Source organism: Tiliqua scincoides, chromosome 1 (genome assembly GCF_035046505.1).
Source record: "Tiliqua scincoides isolate rTilSci1 chromosome 1, rTilSci1.hap2, whole genome shotgun sequence".
In the NCBI taxonomy this organism is placed as follows: Eukaryota; Metazoa; Chordata; class Lepidosauria; order Squamata; family Scincidae; genus Tiliqua; species Tiliqua scincoides.
In genome coordinates, this window is record NC_089821.1 from 194,528,227 (window position 1) to 194,546,948 (window position 18,722).

General features: G+C 46.1%; 1 protein-coding gene across 1 annotated transcript in view; it reads right to left on the bottom strand.

Moving 5' to 3' along the window:
* Positions 1-18,722, bottom strand: part of SNX3 (sorting nexin 3) — a 35,988-nt gene that overhangs the window by 1,379 nt on the left and 15,887 nt on the right. The window contains exons 2-3 of the mRNA XM_066610464.1: positions 1,358-1,453; positions 1,083-1,207 (exon numbers count right to left, since the gene is read on the bottom strand). Of these exons, the coding sequence (XP_066466561.1) occupies positions 1,083-1,207; positions 1,358-1,453 (221 nt within the window). The remainder of the gene's footprint in view (positions 1-1,082; positions 1,208-1,357; positions 1,454-18,722) is intronic.

Genomic DNA, 18,722 nt, shown 5'->3' on the forward strand with positions numbered 1-18,722 from the left:
TACGACTATTGCCAGGTCCTGCTACCCAAATATCAAAGAAAAATTTACCTTGGCCCATTTGATCACCAAAATTAAAAGGTAGTATACTACCATATTACACAACCTGAAAGGCATATGTTCTGTAGCATGATTACAACTGAATTATTCCATCAGATGAAATGTATACTCCCCCTCCCCCAGCCTTATCTGTAGGATTTTGTCATTACAGCCTGTAATTTTAAGCAATTTGCATAAATTAAGCAAAATTGAAACAAAACCCAGGTCACTACAAATACTTCAATCATTACAGCAGCGTTAAGCATTTGTACACTATTCAGCTTGGATACTGACAGCACTTAGACAGTTCAACCAATGGAGAGAAGTTCAGGAGTCTTTAATAACGTAGCTGAAACTTTGCTTTGTACCAGCAGGGGTTCCATTGATGCCAAACTTATAACTAGTATACATGACAACATACAACACTGTATTTACACTTGCTAGGATCCTATACTTCAATAACAGAATCCATTATGGCTGCAGTTTTCAAACTTTCCGGAAGTTTGAAAAGCGCAGTAACTGCTTGCAGGGGAGGGGAGGGGAGGGGAGGGGAGGGGAGGGGGGCAGCAGAGGTGGGGGAAGGCAGCAACACAATCCCCAGGATCATGTCGCTCAGGGAGGCTGCAGGGACTGGGATGCACTCACCAGCTGCTGCAACAGCCGTATCCTGGGGGTGTGGGGAGCCCTGCGTGAGCACCTGCAGGGCTCCCCAGCCTGCAGAAAGTGAAAGTGGAGCAATCACGTTCCGCTCCGCAAAACCAGAAGTGGGGCACGATCGCTCTACTTTCACTTTCTCCAGGCTAGGGAGCCCTGCAGATGCTTGCACAGGGCTCTCTGCACCCCAGGACGGCTGCTGCAGCGACTGGTGAGTGCATCCCAGTCCCTGCAGCCCTGTTAGTGATGTGATCCTGGGGATCACGTCACTGCCTCTTCCCTGCCTCCTTGCTGCCCCCGCCCCTTAAGTGGGCAAAGGCCAGGGCTTTCAGGCTAGGACATTGCGACACCTCACTTTGAAAACCACTGCATTATGGTTATGTCATACTTACTTGTTTATGAATTGTTCAAGTCCTTGCTTCCTTTCTTCTATAAAGGAGTCATCAAATATCCCATCATCTCCTCTAAAAGGCAGCTGGCGAAGAAAAGCTTTTCCAGGCAAGGGAGGAACTACAACCTGAAAGATAGTTCAGTGCTAGATATTAAGCTACTATGCTGAAACACGAAGGAGCATGTGTTCCCATTACAGTATCTCCAGGTTTAAATCAGTAGTCTCCCACCCCACCCCATTAATATCCCACTCCAGTGAGCTTCCATTTTGTCCTACCTTGCTCTCTCTTTCTAGCTCACTTCGGAGCCATTCAAAGTCACTGTATCTTCTCCTGACACAAGACTCCTTCAGTTTGAAGATAGGAAGGTTCGTCTGAAAGAGATGTTGTATCACTGTTTATCACAGAGAGCTCAACAGTGAAGTCTAATGAAGCAGAACATGGGCTTAACTATGTAGAGACACTCTCCTTAAGGGCATGTAACTCAAGACTGACCACCAATTTAACAAGAAGGAACACACAAGTTACAAGCCTAAACACAGCTGAGGTGGACAACACAAATAGTCTTATGAATTCACCTTTGGCTGCTATCTGAAAGTTTGCCCTTCAGCTCTGATCAGTGTCAGGTATACAGGTTTAAACCTATGAAGATACAACAGTTTAAAGGCAGTGTGCATCTTGGCAGGTTTCCCTAACCTATTCAGAGCTCAAGAAGATTCACAGGCACCTTTTCATAATCTTGCAAGGTCAATGCCTAAGAAGTCTCTTTTCCTACCACTTCCACCCAATACTGGCTCTCCCACACCACCATTTCACTGCCTAGGCTTCACAGCCTAGGGCACCTCATGCCAGTTGAGTGACAATATCACACAGGCACAGATTGCTGGGATGTATTCTGAACACTTTTCCTGTACAGCACAGAACATCTTACATTTCAGGGAACCTGTGGACCATGTTCTTAGAGCCAATATCATTAAGAGCCAAGTCAGGCAATGCAGATTTTAACTTTATGGCCTAAGGTATGTCTAGATCCAATTCAAGAGTGTAACAGAATTTCACAGAAGCGTGCACCCAGCAACAAGCAGTAACCAATCCTAGTTCTCCAAGAAGATTTAGCCCAAACACACACAATGTTTACATTTTCAGGTATACTCTAACACCACATCACACTAACACATCCTGTTAAGCTCTAAGGCTCTTATCTAAGAATTTCATCTAGCCCAAGTGCTACTGAAAGTGAAGCAGATAGGAACACACCAGCATACACGTGCTATCAGGTGCAAGCTCACTGGGGTTGATTAAAGTTGAAAGTTCTCTTTCCACATTCCTGTTAAGTCAAAAGTGAGATTTGGGGACTCCAAGGGAGCTTGAAAACTCACATTTCAGGAGCAACATCTAGTCTTTCATAATCTATAGCAGCATTTGTATGTACATGACTGAAACTCAATCCAGGTAAAATTAAGAAGGCACTTGCGTTTTCCCAGGTAAGCACAACATTGTTCATTGTATTTATGTCCAAGGGAAAAAAGCACCATTAAGAAGTTCCTTTATGTTAGAAGTCATGCTTGTATTGAAAGATGCTGGCTTTTGTGTAGGTATTTTTATCCCAGGCAATACACACTACTATACAGTTCCTCCAGAGCTCAGGGTAAAGGATTTTCAGAAATACAACAGTGGATTATTGCTCTCCAGTTTCACCTTTTGGCTTCTTAGCAAAGTTCAGCCTTCCAAATTAAGTCATTGTAAGTGTGTAAAGCCTGTACAGTTTTAGTGCTTACTGCAGGTGAGATTTTACCTTTAACATTCCATTCTCTCAAGTTACTTAATCCTTCTTGTTAACTGCTCTTTTCTATGTAGTAAGTTAAGATCAAGCAGTGAAAGGAGTGCCTCAGAAATTGCCCTATTTCTTGGTATGGAAATACCTTTAAAAAGTTAATCTCTAAAGAACATACAAAGCTTACGAAAGTACACTGTTGGGTAAAATGAGCTGAGCCAGTACTTGTACCCTTCCATTTTTCCTTCTTTGAACTTCGGGAACAATCCTAGGACTGCAACACAGCTTCTGCTCCATTTCCAAAGCAGTTTCCTGTTCAGCATGATACAAAACAACCTCAAACAGCCACTTGAAGACCTGCAGTAAATTGAGATGTACACACCGGTACAATAAGATGAAAGATCTGAAGCTTACCTTCAGTGGTCTGTGAACATTCATAACAGCTGCTACACATTTTCACAACTGCTTAAAAACTTGCTGCTGAAACATGGAAGTTAAGCAACCCTACAATGAAACAGCTAGAAAGCCAGTACTTAACATTCTGTGCAACACAGTCAAGGTAAGATGGCCAATCTACAACAGTAAGACACACAGACAGGTACTGACCTATTTCCAAAAAAGCTGTTAGCTGCTCTGGGAGAACAGCAATCAATCCTAACCAAAGGATTTGGCAGACCAGCTGTTACTCCCATAGCTGGCTACTGGTGGGCAGAAATCAGTGGTAAGGACAAGGTTTTAGTGATTACCTGCCCAGGCAAATAGTGGAGTTGTCAACATGTGCAGAGTCAACCATGGAAGTGTTCAGAGTTTCAGTGAATGTTTTGCACAGGAACAGAATGCTCAGAGCAGCTCTGGAAGCTTCCAAGGTAGACTGCAACAGACTTCCCTGTAAGTTATGCAGCTGTATCAGAAGCATAGTGCAGCTGAAAAAAGTTACTTGGGCTTAGCTGGGCTGACACCTGTTGGCAGCATCTTTCCCTTACAGTGCTCCCTTACATCTCTCCCTCAGTGCTCTGTTGGCAAGGGTAGAAAAGGTGACCAAGTATAGAGAGAGACCTCTGGAACACCATGAGGCAGCACCTTTCATGTTCCAGAGCTTGGCAACATAATCAAGCATACCACAATCACTCCTACTCAGCCATGGCAGAACTTTGAAATAGAGGGAACATTGGACTGTGTGTGCACAGAACTCCACTGCATGTGACTGCACGCAGACCATGAAGAACTTCCTTCTCGGACTTGCCTTCAAGACTACAGTACACTTCACAAATGTCAAAGTGTTGTATTAAACAAAAGCCCACTAACTGAAATGACTGCATGCAACATGCAATCAGAAGAACCCCATTATGCTGTGATAGTTGCATTATTTTCAAACTGATTAGCAGTGGTTCAGCTTTTAAAAAATTCCCTATGAAACATTATTATTATTATTATTATTATTATTATTATTAACAGTATTTATATACCGCTTTTCAACAAAAGTTCACAAAGCAGTTTACAGAGAAAAATCAAATAACTAATGGTGTAGCACCCTTTGTATATGTGGAACTTTGTAGAGCAATGTAAGAGAAAGCCTCTTTATGACTGGACTATGGAGTCAGAGGCTTCACAGAAGATGCTGAACCTGAAGACAAATTCAAACTAGGAGAACAACGAAAACAGCAATCATAGAATCAGGGGACATCCACTAAAATTGGATGACAAGAGTTAGAACGTACAAAAAATATTTCTTTACCCAGCATGGAACTCCCACAGGATGTGGTGATGGTATCTGGCCTAGATGCCTTTAAAAGGGGAATGGACAGACTTCTAGAAGAAATGTCCATTACAGGTTACAAGCCATAATAGGTAGGTACAACCTCCTGATTTTAGAAGTATGCTACCTCAGAATGTCAGGTGCAAGGCAGTGGCAACAGGATGTAAGGATCTTATTGTCTTGTGTGCTCCCTGAGGCATCTGGTGGGCTACTGTGAGACAGAGGAAGCTGGACTTGATGAGCCCTTGACCTAACCCAGCAGGGCTCTTCTTTTGTTCAGCTGATTTCTCTCTAAGGCAGTGGTTGCAACTCACCAGGGGAACTGGAAGAGGGCCATTCACCCTTAAGGGGAGTGGCTCAGAAATAGGTGTCTTGACAGCGCTGCAGCACCACTGGTAGCAAGGGGTTTTTACACATACCAGGGGAGGGTGTACACTGGGAGAATCAGGGATGCTCGCAGTTCCCTCTGCAGGCCCCCCCCCCGCTGCTGCAAATAGCTCTGATCGGTAGAAGTGTGTTCTGATCTCCTATCAGAGCTATTTGCAGCAGTGGGGAAGTCCACAGAGGGAACTGCAACCCATCCAGAGGCCAGCGTACCCCCCCCCAGTAAGTGTAAAAACCCCTTGCTCCCAGCAGTGCCACAATGCTGTTGCAGCCTCACTCCCAATGCGCCAATACTTACTGCAGTCCCAAAACAAGCAGAACTACTGCTCTACGGCCATCTGCCCTTCCCCCTCCAAACCAGAGCTTAATGATGATTTGAGTTTCCAATCAGTCCTGGGCTGTGATCCCTTAAGCAGCACTGTGAGATTTGTTACCTAGTCTCTGGCAAGAACTCTCAGTACTGCAAGTACTCTTCTCAGAATAACTTAACTGGAACAGGGTATCCAAAATGGGATTTGGGCAAGCCTAGATTTTCACTTTCCCTTCACACCAGAGATGACAGGTTGAAACTTACCAAATTTTAAAAGACATGGAGCTGGAATTGCTGCAACATGCCTAAAACATTATACTGAAAGCCATAAAAATATTTTTTGGGTATAGGTTTTAAAAAGGGGAGTTTTAGAGACTTTTAGGGACCAAGTATGATCCCTGAAAATTTGAATAAAAGTGGGACCGTACAATAATAGGGTTGAAAGATTGTAAAATTATTCAAGGTCTACTGTTCCCTTAAGATAGCTGGGCAAGGTAACAGGTAGGTAATGAAATACCTGGATAGGAGTATTGAGAGACAGAAGTGCAAGGCCTTTGAGAACTTCTGACAGCAAGGACAAAGAGTTTGCACTATCCATGAGCATGTAGAATGCCAGTAAGGTAATGTAATGGCCCAGTGGCCTGAAATGACAACATCAATGGAAGACAATTCTAGTGTTCTGAACAAAGGCAAGAAACATACAGAAGGGCAACAGTAGTAGAAACAAGATCTCAAAACAGAACAGAGTTTGAGGAGGGGAAAGGCTAGAGCTATTCAAACTAGGGTGTCAACGCCCCAGCCTGACAGCCCTGGCCTCTGCCCCCTTAAGGGGCAGGGGGAAGGCAGCGACCTGATCCCCAGGATCGCATTGCTAAGGGGGGCTGCAGGAACTGGGATGTACTCACCAGTTCCTGCAACAGCCTGTCAGGGGTGCAGGGAGCCCTGTGCAAGCATCTGCAGGGCTCCCTGACATTCCAAGAGTGAAAGTAAAGTGATTGTGCTCCACTTCCACAAAACCAGAACTGGTGAGTATGTCCCAGTCCCTGCAGCTCCCCTTAGCAAGGTGATCCTGGGATCATGTCACTGCCTTCCTTCCACCCCCGCTGCCTCCCTCCTCTCCCCTGCACGGACTTACTGTGGTCTTCAAACTTGGAGTTTGAAAACCACAGGACTAGAGGTTTGTCCTGTTGTGTAGAAGCAACTTAAGCAGTAGCAGGCCTCCTTCTTTGCAGCCATTCAATGTTGTGTTGCCAATCAGAAGAGGTCATCTTCCTCCTATCCACTTGTCCTAAGGGGCAACAGAAAGCCAATCTGCAATAATATGTAGCCCTCCAGCTGTTAGGGGGCCAGGAACATAAAACCAGTTAAATCACAGCCTTTGAGAAGATGTTTGCCTATCAGAACTCCACACCCTATTATTCCTAGAGACTGGTCTATTTTAATGCCGACCAAATGAATCAGTCCATGGCTAGAAGATTAAAAATGGAAGTAGTCAAAGGCAGCAGCTGAGTCACTGGTTTCATGCTGCTGAGACAGACAAGAGGGGCTACAGCTAGCAAAGTCACTCATGAAGAAGAGATTAAAACTTGGTCATTTGGAATCTCTCCAGTGATTTTAGATATTTAAACAACGAAAGAAAGCCCAATTAGAATATGCCTGTAGTCTCTGGGAACCAAAATAGCCAAAGTTCAATGTGAACCGTTCTGGTCTTATCCACACACAATGGGATAAACACAGCTCATACACACAAGGGAAATTTAAAATAACTAGATTAAAATATTTTTTTTATTATTTAGATGTTTTCTACATGAGTAAACACTAATTGCTTGCAATAACAAAAATAATGATTTAATGTCAAACAATCTTCCTACAGTCTTAACAGGGAATGCTGCATCCCAATTCACTCTTCTGCAAACAGAAAAGGGGGGGTGCTGATCTCCCCTTAGTCCTGTGTGATGAATGCCGCATTACCTCCCCCCCTCCCCCCATTTTTTCTTATTTCTAGAAACTAACTCCCCAAAAGTTCCTGTGCAGGTACAGAAGATTAAAAGCTGCTGGGGCATATTCCTACAGCAGTCTGTCATCCATCTGAAACACCATTGCCAGGTGGTCACGTGCTGACGTGGATGGAGGGTCTTCAAGCCTGGAAGTTGCCTATGAGACTGGCAGGTGCTTGCCAAATGAGCAGCCAAACTTGTCTAGGTAAAGTAGGATGTCTAGGTAGGTGAGATAGAAGACTATATTCCACTCCTTCAATTGGGTAACAAGGACATCAAACCTAGATAACTTAAGTTCAAGCACAGTGATGCTCATATGCTATTTCCCAGCAGACCTGGCAGAATCTAGTGTTGACAGAAGGCACACCCACTTACTCTCCAGCAAGTTCAGGGATGGGATTCCTGGGGCAGTTTAAGTTAACCAGCAAGAGGGGCTTATTTGTAGCTAGATGCACTCAGGGAAATACATTTGTTTTGTTTGCTCAAAGTTAAACCCATTTTTGCCCAGCCCATAGGTGTACACATTTGGTTCCTGTTGCGTATATGCAGCATTGGGCAGAAACAGCTTAACCTGTAAGCTTCACTGGTTCAACTTGCTGATTAACACACTGATTGTGAGTTTGTCTGATCATGAATGGCATTCTGGCTCCCTCTACTGGGCATTAGTAGTTCTTGTATCCAACGTGATAAAGCTTTTTCTGTGCATCTACCCAGCTGAGTTCAGGCACTTTCCATCAGCCTGCTTGTAGCTTTTTTTCCCATCTTCTCCCCTTTTGTTTAGTTATTTTTATTGTTTTCCTGCTTAGCCCATGGCTAGTGATGATGCAGTGAATCAAGTCTGATCACTCATGGGAGCTGCTGTGGTTTGATTTTAACAGAGAGCTCCCTGAGGTCCTGGGCTCTTCCTGGTATGGGGGGGGTCCCAAACGGTCCTAGTCTGTCTGATCTCTTTAGCCTGGGATGGTGGCAGCAGATAGAACCATCAGTTTTGCTTTCCATTCAGCTGCTGACTCAGTAAAAAGGGAAAGAGTGCATGAGTGCCAACTAATGGTGGACATGATGACAACATCACTAAGCGCTCTGGAGCTGCCCCCATACAGCTCCACATGGGCTCTGCACACCCCCTGTAAAAATGAGAAGGGACATTGGTGCTAACCACTAAGTGCTACTCCCCTCAGTCTGCCTGCCTTCAGGGTGTCACTGAAGGGTGTACCTTCAGTGACACCCTGCAACTATATATATCCCATATAGTCCCTTTACCATGAAAAACAAGTTTTTGGAAGGAATATTTAGAATTTGGCTTCTAGAACCATCTCCTCTTACCTTGGAATATAATCCAAAACTAAAATCCTATACTATTTTACTAGGCATAAAATAGACAGTCACGAGTCACCTAGATGGGTTAGAGCAGCCATTTTCAACTACTGTTCCATAAATGGTCTGCAGGTGTACTGCAGGAGCTTGGGGGAGGGTCATTTATTAGTAGGGCCATTGAGTTATGTGAGCCCCTCACCAACAGCACGGTGTGCCTTGATAATTTTAGTACCTTGTCAGTGTGCCGTGAGACAAAAGATAGAAAATCACTGGGTTAGAGCATGATACTTCTGCCAACTGCTAGTCCCTGGTCTCAAGAACATGTACTGTAGTGCTAAATGTGAGCTACAGTTTCCCAAATTCCTTATAAAAAGGAAAGCAAGAGCCAGATTTAAATTTTTTAAAAACCTGGTTTTTATTCTTGTTGGTCATTGTACAGTGTCTAGCTTCTAGCACACTAGATTTATGCACACAATTTTGTCAAGAAACCCAAGGCATCACTAAAGCAGCAGAGTACAACATCATTTAAGGCTACTGATTACAGAAGTACAGTGGTGGAATTGCCACAGTCAAGGGAATTACTGTAATCTGCACAGCACTCAGGCTGTGCTATAGAAGGAGAGGATATTTGATATTTCACCTTTCATTATGTGTAAGCCTCTCATCTTACTCTTATTTCTATAATTATTTGAGGACATATTTTAAAGGAATGTGACTCATTTGGGACACCAGTTTCTATTTAAAGACACAGCACACCTGCAAGTAAAAATTCCCTAAAATAAAGTCTTTTTCTAGACAAAGCCATCATGTTACCATAGCACCAATTTTGATGGCATCTATTCAAGGAGGTTATGGTAGCCTTGATACTCATTTGCCAGTAGAGTGCAGCGTGCTATTAGGAGGAACCAAAATGTTCTGAGGATCGTGTGCAGTCAGGAGTCAGTGAAAGTATCTGCAATAATTCTAAGCAGATCTGGACAGACATACATTCAAACCTTGTAACCAAAGCTATCCTTGCCCATTAAGGGGATTTGCAAGTCTAAAACTCCCACACACTATGAAGTCCTTTTAGAAAGAGAAAATTATAGTGCTCTTACACCCATTCCTGCTGGTTAATTCCCACTGGTTAAAATCATTAGATATCTTATAAATGTTTTAGTTCTCTGGAGGGAGATGACCGTTACAAATCTAAAGCCTGGAAGGAGACTGTGTTTTGAACGTCACAGCAGGCCAAAACAAAGTTTTTAAATTGTGATTGGGCCACTTTCTGCAAAAGCCACATCTTTCCTACCCAATATAATCTCCACAGAATGGGGAAAGCCTTTCTATGAGTAAACAAGCATGTTCCTGTTGCAGAAATGCAATTGGGAAGCAGACTACATCAGTGCCCAAGTATAGATTTACCATCCAGTCCCAACCCAAGTCATGTCCATCTACAGCTCCTTCTGCCGCCAGCCCCTCACAGGAGAAGCCTGGAGCTCAGCTTGGTCACTCACTACCAGGAACCAAAAGGCCATCAAAACATGCCAACACAACATATCATGGCCAGCCATGTGGGTCAAAAGGCTCACACGAAGCAGCAAACCAATGAGCTCCTCACAACCACCTGCCTCCCTCCTTCAACTGGACTACTGTCAGCAGAGCCACTTCAGCTGGCACTCTGATCCAGTGGCATAGCTAGGAGGGTGCAGGAGGTAGCAAATCGACCAGGCAACAAGGTGGCTGGGGGGGCAACAACGTGGGTGGGCAGCAATGCCCACACATGACGATCAGGCTGCTGCATGAATCCCTGCCAGGCACTCAGGAGGATAAGGGGAGGCTACAGTCACAGCTTCAGGCTAAACTGTATGTTGCCCCTCCCTACAACCGGATGAAAGGAATTGCTGGTTTGTGCACAGGGGGAGGGACAGCCTTGTCCGTCGCATCCAGGAGGGATCAAGGACCACAGCACTTGCAGCAGGCACCGCGGATGAGCTGGCAGCAGCAGTGTGCACATACCTTCTCTGCCCGTCTGTTTAGGCACATGCACACCTTTCTTTCTTTCACCCATCCTGTCAGCCCTCACTCCCTCCATCATTTCCCCCACCTGTCCTGCTTGACATGCTGCCCCCAAAGCCCTTTTGGCTTAAATGGCAAACAAGAGGACATGTGGGGAGCAGAGGAGGGTGCCTGCCTGCCAGTGTTTAGAGAGGGAGGAAGAACTGTGTTTGTGAGGAGAGTGGGGGCTGTCAGATGCTGGTCAGGACAGGGTTTGTGTGTGATGGAGTCCCTTCAAGGCAAGCAGGCAAATCCCCCAGAGACCCCTGTGCAGCCCAGCCTGGACTGAGGAGAGGGGTCTCCTTATGAGGCAGGACCAGCTGTTCATCTCTCCCCCCCCCCCCGCGCCTCCTATGCTCTTCTGCTTCCTACACATCCTCTCTCTATTTGACTGCCCCCTTAGCCTCCTCTTGGCAGGGCTGCAGCAGCCCGATTGTCACAGCAATCTAAGCCAGTAGGGCTTGCTCCTGAGTAGACATGCAGGAGATTGGGCTGCAATCCTATCCACACTTTCCTGGGTATAAGCCCCATTGACTAGACCAGCTTCCAAGTAGAGATGCAGAGGATAGGGCTCTGAGTTGGCTGACTGTGATAGGTTACCTGCGCATGTGCAGGAACCTGAAGAGGGTAGCATGCAAGGCACAGCAGTATGGGAGGCAAGTTGCTGCTGCAGCACATGGCTCAGCCTCATCGTTTATTCACATGATTCCACTTCCTAAAGGAATAGCTGCTGACTCATGATTCTCTCCAGCCCCCTCCTGCACCTCTCAAACTGTGTAAGGCTGCAATCCTACCTTACCTCACTTACCAGGGAGTAAGCCCCACTGAACACAATGGGACTTCTGAGTAGATTGCGCTGTAAAAGTGCAACAAGTACTTTCAACAAGTGCATGCTATTTTAAAACGTTAACTAACATTTCTCACTCACTTTAATAAAAAGATCCAATTTAATTAATTAAATTTGATATCATTGCCACAGAGGGGGGCTACAGAATTTTTTTTGCACCAGGTAGCAACTTGGTTAGCTATGCCACTGCTCTGATCTTCTTGCTGAAAGCAAGCAGGAAGAGGACTGGGGTAGTGCAGACTCCTGGATGAAGGAGAGTAAAAAGGGAGGCCACTGTTGCTGCCACAGCCATCACCTCCTTGTTCTCCCTGCCCACCCAGCTGCTCAAAAAAAAAAAGCAGTTAAGTGGGCAAGGAGAAGAGGCACAGTAATCGAAAGCTCTCTGCCCTCCTTGTCCTGCAATCAGAAAAAGCAATCAGAACCCACTTCCAATTTGCAATTGCAAAACTGGCAGTGGGTTACAATCACTATTTTTAGCTTTGTGGAGGCTTGGGGAGCCCTGCAGAGGTGTCTGCAGAGCTTCCCACACCCCCAGGGGCTGGCACTGGATTTAGGTATTTCTGAAAAAACCTTTTTCACCCTGGCAGTGATGCAATCCTGGTGATAGCTTTGCTGCCATCCCCCTGCCCCTTGAGGGGGCAGAGACGGGGCTTCTGTGGCAGGTTGGACACAACTCACCTGTTTGAGAACCCCTGCACTAGAAAGTTCAAGTGCTCAAACCTAAGTCTGGCTCAAGATATAGGTTGTCATTTTTAAATTATTAGCAGTAAAAGTGGAATGCTTTCCCTTGATTTATAAAACTTGGTGATGCTGGGATAGATCTACATATCACCATGGCATTTGCAGATTCCCAAACTCATGAATACAGGAACAGAGGAAGACGTGCTCAACATCTTCTACAAATTCTTCAATCCCTGGCTGCCATGGATTAAATGCTGCTGAGGGAATCAAGAGAATTCTATAGGGGAAAAGTGAAATACCCCATGTCTAATCTCCTCAGTGTGTCCTTCCATCCTCAATCTGCCCTTCAGGCAGCTACAGGGAGGAGACAAGTTCATAAATATTAGTCCTATCCTTAACCCATTTTTGCCTAGTCCACAAGTGTACACATTTGGTCCCTGTTACATATATGCAACATTGGGCAGAAATAGCTTAATAAAACACTTCACTATCTGTTAACGTTGTATTAAGAATGGTAGAGAGTGCTGGCCACCTCTTCCCCCTGTAATACAGAGAACGCTATAAATGCAAATTATTTTTACTTCTACTGAAAGGGATGTGCTGTGCTGAATGTTGTACTCCTATGAGGGCTACTGCGTTCCTATAAACCAGTGGTTCCTAACCTGTGGTCTGGGGACCACAAGTGGTCAGTGAGAGCCTGAGAAGTAGTCTGTCAGGTCTGAGGGAAAAAAAGATGATCCTCTGATCACTTCCAGTGTCTTGCCAAGTGAGCACTTCCCCATGAACCACTGAAGTGTCGGCTATGCCTGTAGGTAGTTATTCTCCAGCCTCTCTGGTGGTTCAGTGCTTGCTAAAGTGCCAGCTATGGGAGGGTAATATTCTCTAACCTTTCTGGTATTCTGTAGACTCAATGAGATGCTTCCTCATGGACTACCAGAGAGGGTGGAAAATGGACCCCCTGCAGCTAGCATTTTCAGTATCTCACTGAGCACCCCAAACCACAGGCTACCAAACTGAATTGTATTTTTTGTGTGGTGGAGATGGAAGGGGTTGCATGTGGTCCATGACAATTCTAATGTTTGCCTCAGTGGTCAGCGGGCTCCTAAAGGTTGAGTACCACTGCTATAAACACTACAAGAAGTTAGTATCTCTTCCAGCATTGGGGAAAAACATTAATCCAGTGCAAGTAGTCACATGTCAGGCCAGTATTCCTCACTAGTAGGGTACTGCTAGTGAGGTTAAACTAATAAGCATGCATTTAGGTCACTTGCTGGTTGCATCTATCCAGGGTAATGAGAATGTCACTAATGAAAAGTTACCTTAAGTACACTGTGAAGGCAGAAGAGCATTAAGAGCTAGACACTATGTTAACAGCTGCTGATCTACTGCCTTCTGTGAGCAACAGTGATTCCCCCCAAACTACAAGCTGGTGGGGAGGGGAAAGTAGTAAGAGGTTGTATATCTAAATCAAGCTAAAGAGAAATAAGCACCTTCAACACTGCTGGTGAGTGTCCACTGACAAGCCTAGAAAGTTGCAGAAGTGCCGATGCTTTCTTAAGGAGATATTAGACAAGTGAGATTTGGAATTGACGATCCAAAACAGACTTTGAATCTGTAGTCTCTTTCTATGTTCACTCTTCATTGCTACAGTCAACTGAGAGCAAACTCATGACTTTGTCAATACCAAGTTCTAATGGTATGGATGTTAAGGAAGGGTGTTTCCCCTGCCCAGGAATTATCCATACAGAGGAATCTCAACCACAAGGCTTGATGGTGCTGTCAAACTAGGCTAAGTTCCACTTTCAGGATCTTGGGCTGGGTAACAAACTGCTAGGATCTGATGTGTTAGGTTTTCTCCCCCAAATTCTTCCAAAGACACTGAAACCAATCTCCTAGACATGGGACCTATTTGACCTTTCGCCACTACTTGCTCATCTAAATCAGGCAGCAGCATAAACATTTTGTCTTGATTGTCCAACAGTGTGTGCATCAGATGGCCTCATGAACTGCAAATTCATTCAGTTTGTGTTCTGGTTGTCTTGTCAGTTGTGGTGTGTTTGTGGGCAACCAGTTTTCAAGCAATAAGTTATCTCCTCTAGATTTCCTTCTGCATTCTTCTTCCTTCCTTTCAAGGAAAAAATGTCTTCAGTTTAAATGCATTTGAAGGTCACACAGAGATAAAGCTATATACAGGCGCTTCTGGCAAGACTGATCAGCAACTCTGCAGACGTGTGTGGCCTCTGGGAACCAAGTGCCTCTGGGAACTAAGTGCCAGGTAAGGCACAAGAGTTTAGCATCTGGGCGAGGAGAAGGCAAGGAGACCTCTGAGTTTTTGGAGAAGGACAGGAGCAGGAGCAGGAGGAGGAGGTAAGTGTACTCATTCTAACGCTTTGTCTTTCTAACTCCCTGTCTTCTAACCTTAACCTTACCTTTAAAGCAACCTTAAATCAAAATTGAAAGTTAGCACCTAAGGGAGGTACATAGGGCTACTCTGAGCAGGAGCAGAGTCCTACTCATGAGTAAGTGCCCAAGGGTCAGGCATTTAAATCAAAATTGAAAGTTAGCTGCACCTAAGGTAGCACTTAATCGAAGGAAGGGAGGAGGATAAAGTGAAAAGCAGGTTTTCTACTTGTTTAAATTAAACCTATACTTAACCCAGGTTAAACCTAATCTAAGTTGGAACATAACCTAAACAGGTCAGTAAATTGGGACACAGGATCTAGAGAGCAATAAATAATTAAACAAACCCAAATAAAAACTAGCTTGAGGTTACAAAAACAGTCCAGCCTAAGAGAACAGAACTAGGAGGGAAAGGACCTAGGAAGGGCCAATTCCCAACCCATTAAGAGCCCCATTAGGCTAATCCAAGCAGTCCATTCAGGAGCCTGCAGAGTAGGTCACGCCCATCAGCAGCCATTTGCCTTCCTGAGCTTTTGTAAACTCACCTGGGAAGGCCAGCCCCCTTTCAATCAGGAAGGAAGGAGGGGGGAGGAGCCAGCCAGGAGTATAAAGCTAGGCAGGCCATCGCGTGAGGCTCTCTGCAGACGCGTGTGGCCTCTGGGAACCCAGTGCCTCTGGGAACTAAGTGCCAGGTAAGGCACAAGAGTTTAGCATCTGGGCGAGTTCAGCAGCAGGGCGAGGAGGCCAGGGCCCCATACACTGCCCTTCCTCTTCCCTAGAGAAAAGGGCTGCTATCCAGTGTACGGTTTTTAAAAGGACCCCTAAATAAAACAACAACAACAAAAAAGCTATGCAGTCAGACAGCCAGCAGCAGGGTGGGGGCTATCCAGTGTTTTGCATCGAGTGCCACATGTATGATTATATGCCTCTGGGGCATAAGTCATGGGTGTGTCCTCGGTGCAAGGAGCTCCAGGCTCTCAGGGAACGCGTCCGCTCCCTTGAAGCCTTGGTGGCCGACCTGGAGAAGCGCAGGCAGCCAGAGGAGGACCGTGGGGAGACTTCTGGGGACGATCAGGCTTCGTCCCAACCTCAGGCGTGCAGCTCCTTGGCTGCCCGGGTGGGAAGTCTCGGGACTGGAGGACAACATCCTGGAGAGGAGGGAAACAATCCCCTAGGGGGGATCCCTTCTCCAGGGGATGGGCCCGTATCCGAGCGCACTCGGGATACTCCTCGGCAGGAGGGGGGTCGGGGGCTTCTTGTAGTGGGGGATTAGATTATTAGAAACATAGAGAGGGGGGTTTGCGACGGATGTGAGGACCGCATGGTGACTTGCCTGCCTGGTGCGAAGGTTGCAGACATCACTTCTCGTCTAGACAGGCTGGTAGACAGTGCTGGGGGAGAGGTAGCGGCTGTGGTGCATGTCGGCACCAACGATGTGGGCAAGTGTAGCTGGGAGGTCCTGGAGGCCAAATTTAGGCTTTTAGGCAGGAAGCTGAAAGCCAGGACCTCAAAGGTAGCGTTCTCTGAAGTGCTACCTGTTCCACGCGCAGGGCCAGCTAGGCAGGCGGAGATCAGGGGTCTCAATGCGTGGATGAGACGGTGGTGTAGGGAGGAGGGGTTTAGATTCGTTAGGCACTGGGGAACGTTTTGGGACAAGCGGGGCCTGTACAAGAGGGACGGGCTCCATTTGAACCAGAATGGAACCAGACTGCTGGCACATAACATTAAAAAGGTGGCAGAGCAGCTTTTAAACTGATCCCTGGGGAAGGCCGACAGGAGCCGAGGGGCATCCGGTTCGGGACTCCTCATCCCTATGGGATGAGGATGGGGAGGTTAGAGAACAACAAGACAAAGGCAGGGTAGGAGAAGAAATTGGGAAAGGTAGGGAGATGGGATGTGATAGACAGTTTGGCACAATGAGAGGATGCGGGGACAAAGGAGCGAATAAGCAGCCCATCCTGGGGCATTCCGTGTATAATTGCTTTTATGCGAATGCCCGAAGTCTACGAGCAAAGGTGGGAGAACTGGAATGTCTGGTGACAAGGGAAAATATTGACATAGTGGGCATAACGGAAACCTGGTGGAATGCGGAGAATCAGTGGGATACCGCAATCCCGGGCTATAAACTCTACAGGAGGGACAGGCAGGAGCGTGTTGGAGGTGGGGTGGCCCTTTATGTTAAGGAAGGGATAGAATCCAGCAAAGTAGAGATTGAAGGTGGGTCCGACTCCACCGTAGAATCTCTGTGGGTTAAATTACCAGGCTTGAGCAGCGATGTAATACTGGGGGTGTGCTATCGTCCTCCAGACCAGAAATCTGATGGGGACCTTGAAATGAGGAAACAGATCAGGGAGGTGACAAGGAAGGACAGGGTTGTAATCATGGGGGACTTCAATTATCCTCATATTGACTGGGTCAATTTGTGTTCTGGTCACGATAAGGAAACCGGATTTCTTGACGTGCTAAATGACTGTGGCTTAGATCAGCTAGTCACGGAGCCCACCAGAGGACAGGTGACTCTGGATTTAATTTTGTGTGGTACGCAGGACCTGGTTAGAGATGTAAACGTTACTGAGCCATTGGGGAACAGTGATCATGCTGCGATCCGTTTTGACGTGCACGTTGGGGGAGGAATACCAGGCAAATCTCTAACAAAAACCCTTGACTTCCGACGGGCGGACTTCCCTCAAATGAGGAGGCTGGTTAGAAGGAGGCTGAAAGGGAGGGTAAAAAGAGTCCAGTCTCTCCAGAGTGCATGGAGGCTGCTTAAAACAACAGTAATAGAGGCCCAGCAGAGGTGTATACCGCAAAGAAAGAAGGGTTCCACTAAATCCAGGAGAGTGCCCGCATGGCTAACCAGCCAAGTTAGAGAGGCTGTGAAGGGCAAGGAAGCTTCCTTCCGTAAATGGAAGTCTTGCCCTAATGAAGAGAATAAAAAGGAACATAAACTGTGGCAAAAGAAATGTAAGAAGGTGATAGGGGAGGCCAAGCGAGACTATGAGGAACGCATGGCCAGCAACATTAAGGGGAATAATAAAAGCTTCTTCAAATATGTTAGAAGCAGGAAACCCGCCAGAGAAGCGGTTGGCCCTCTGGATGGTGAGGGAGGGAAAGGGGAGATAAAAGGAGACTTAGAGATGGCAGAGAAATTAAATGAGTTCTTTGCATCTGTCTTCACGGCAGAAGACCTCGGGCAGATACCGCTGCCCGAACGGCCCCTCCTGACCGAGGAGTTAAGTCAGATAGAGGTTAAAAGAGAAGATGTTTCAGACCTCATTGATAAATTAAAGATCAATAAGTCACCGGGCCCTGATGGCATACACCCAAGGGTTATTAAGGAATTGAAGAATGAAGTTGCAGATCTCTTGACTAAGGTATGCAACTTGTCCCTCAAAACGGCCACGGTGCCAGAAGATTGGAGGATAGCAAATGTCACGCCTATTTTTAAAAAGGGAAAGAGGGGGGACCCGGGAAACTATAGGCCGGTCAGCCTAACATCTATACCGGGTAAGATGGTGGAATGCCTCATCAAAGATAGGATCTCAAAACACATAGACGAACAGGCCTTGCTGAGGGAGAGTCAGCATGGCTTCTGTAAGGGTAAGTCTTGCCTCACAAACCTTATAGAATTCTTTGAAAAGGTCAACAGGCATGTGGATGTGGGAGAACCCGTGGACATTATATATCTGGACTTTCAGAAGGCATTTGACACGGTCCCTCACCAAAGGTTACTGAAAAAACTCCACAGTCAGGGAATTAGAGGACAGGTCCTCTCCTGGATTGAGAACTGGTTGGAGGCCAGGAAGCAGAGAGTGGGTGTCAATGGGCAATTTTCACAATGGAGAGAGGTGAAAAGCGGTGTGCCCCAAGGATCTGTCCTGGGACCGGTGCTTTTCAACCTCTTCATAAATGACCTGGAGACAGGGTTGAGCAGTGAAGTGGCTAAGTTTGCAGATGACACCAAACTTTTCAGAGTGGTGAAGACCAGAAGTGATTGTGAGGAGCTCCAGAAGGATCTCTCCAGACTGGCAGAATGGGCAGCAAAATGGCAGATGCGCTTCAATGTCAGTAAGTGTAAAGTCATGCACATTGGGGCAAAAAATCAAAACTTTAGATATAGGCTGATGGGTTCTGAGCTGTCTG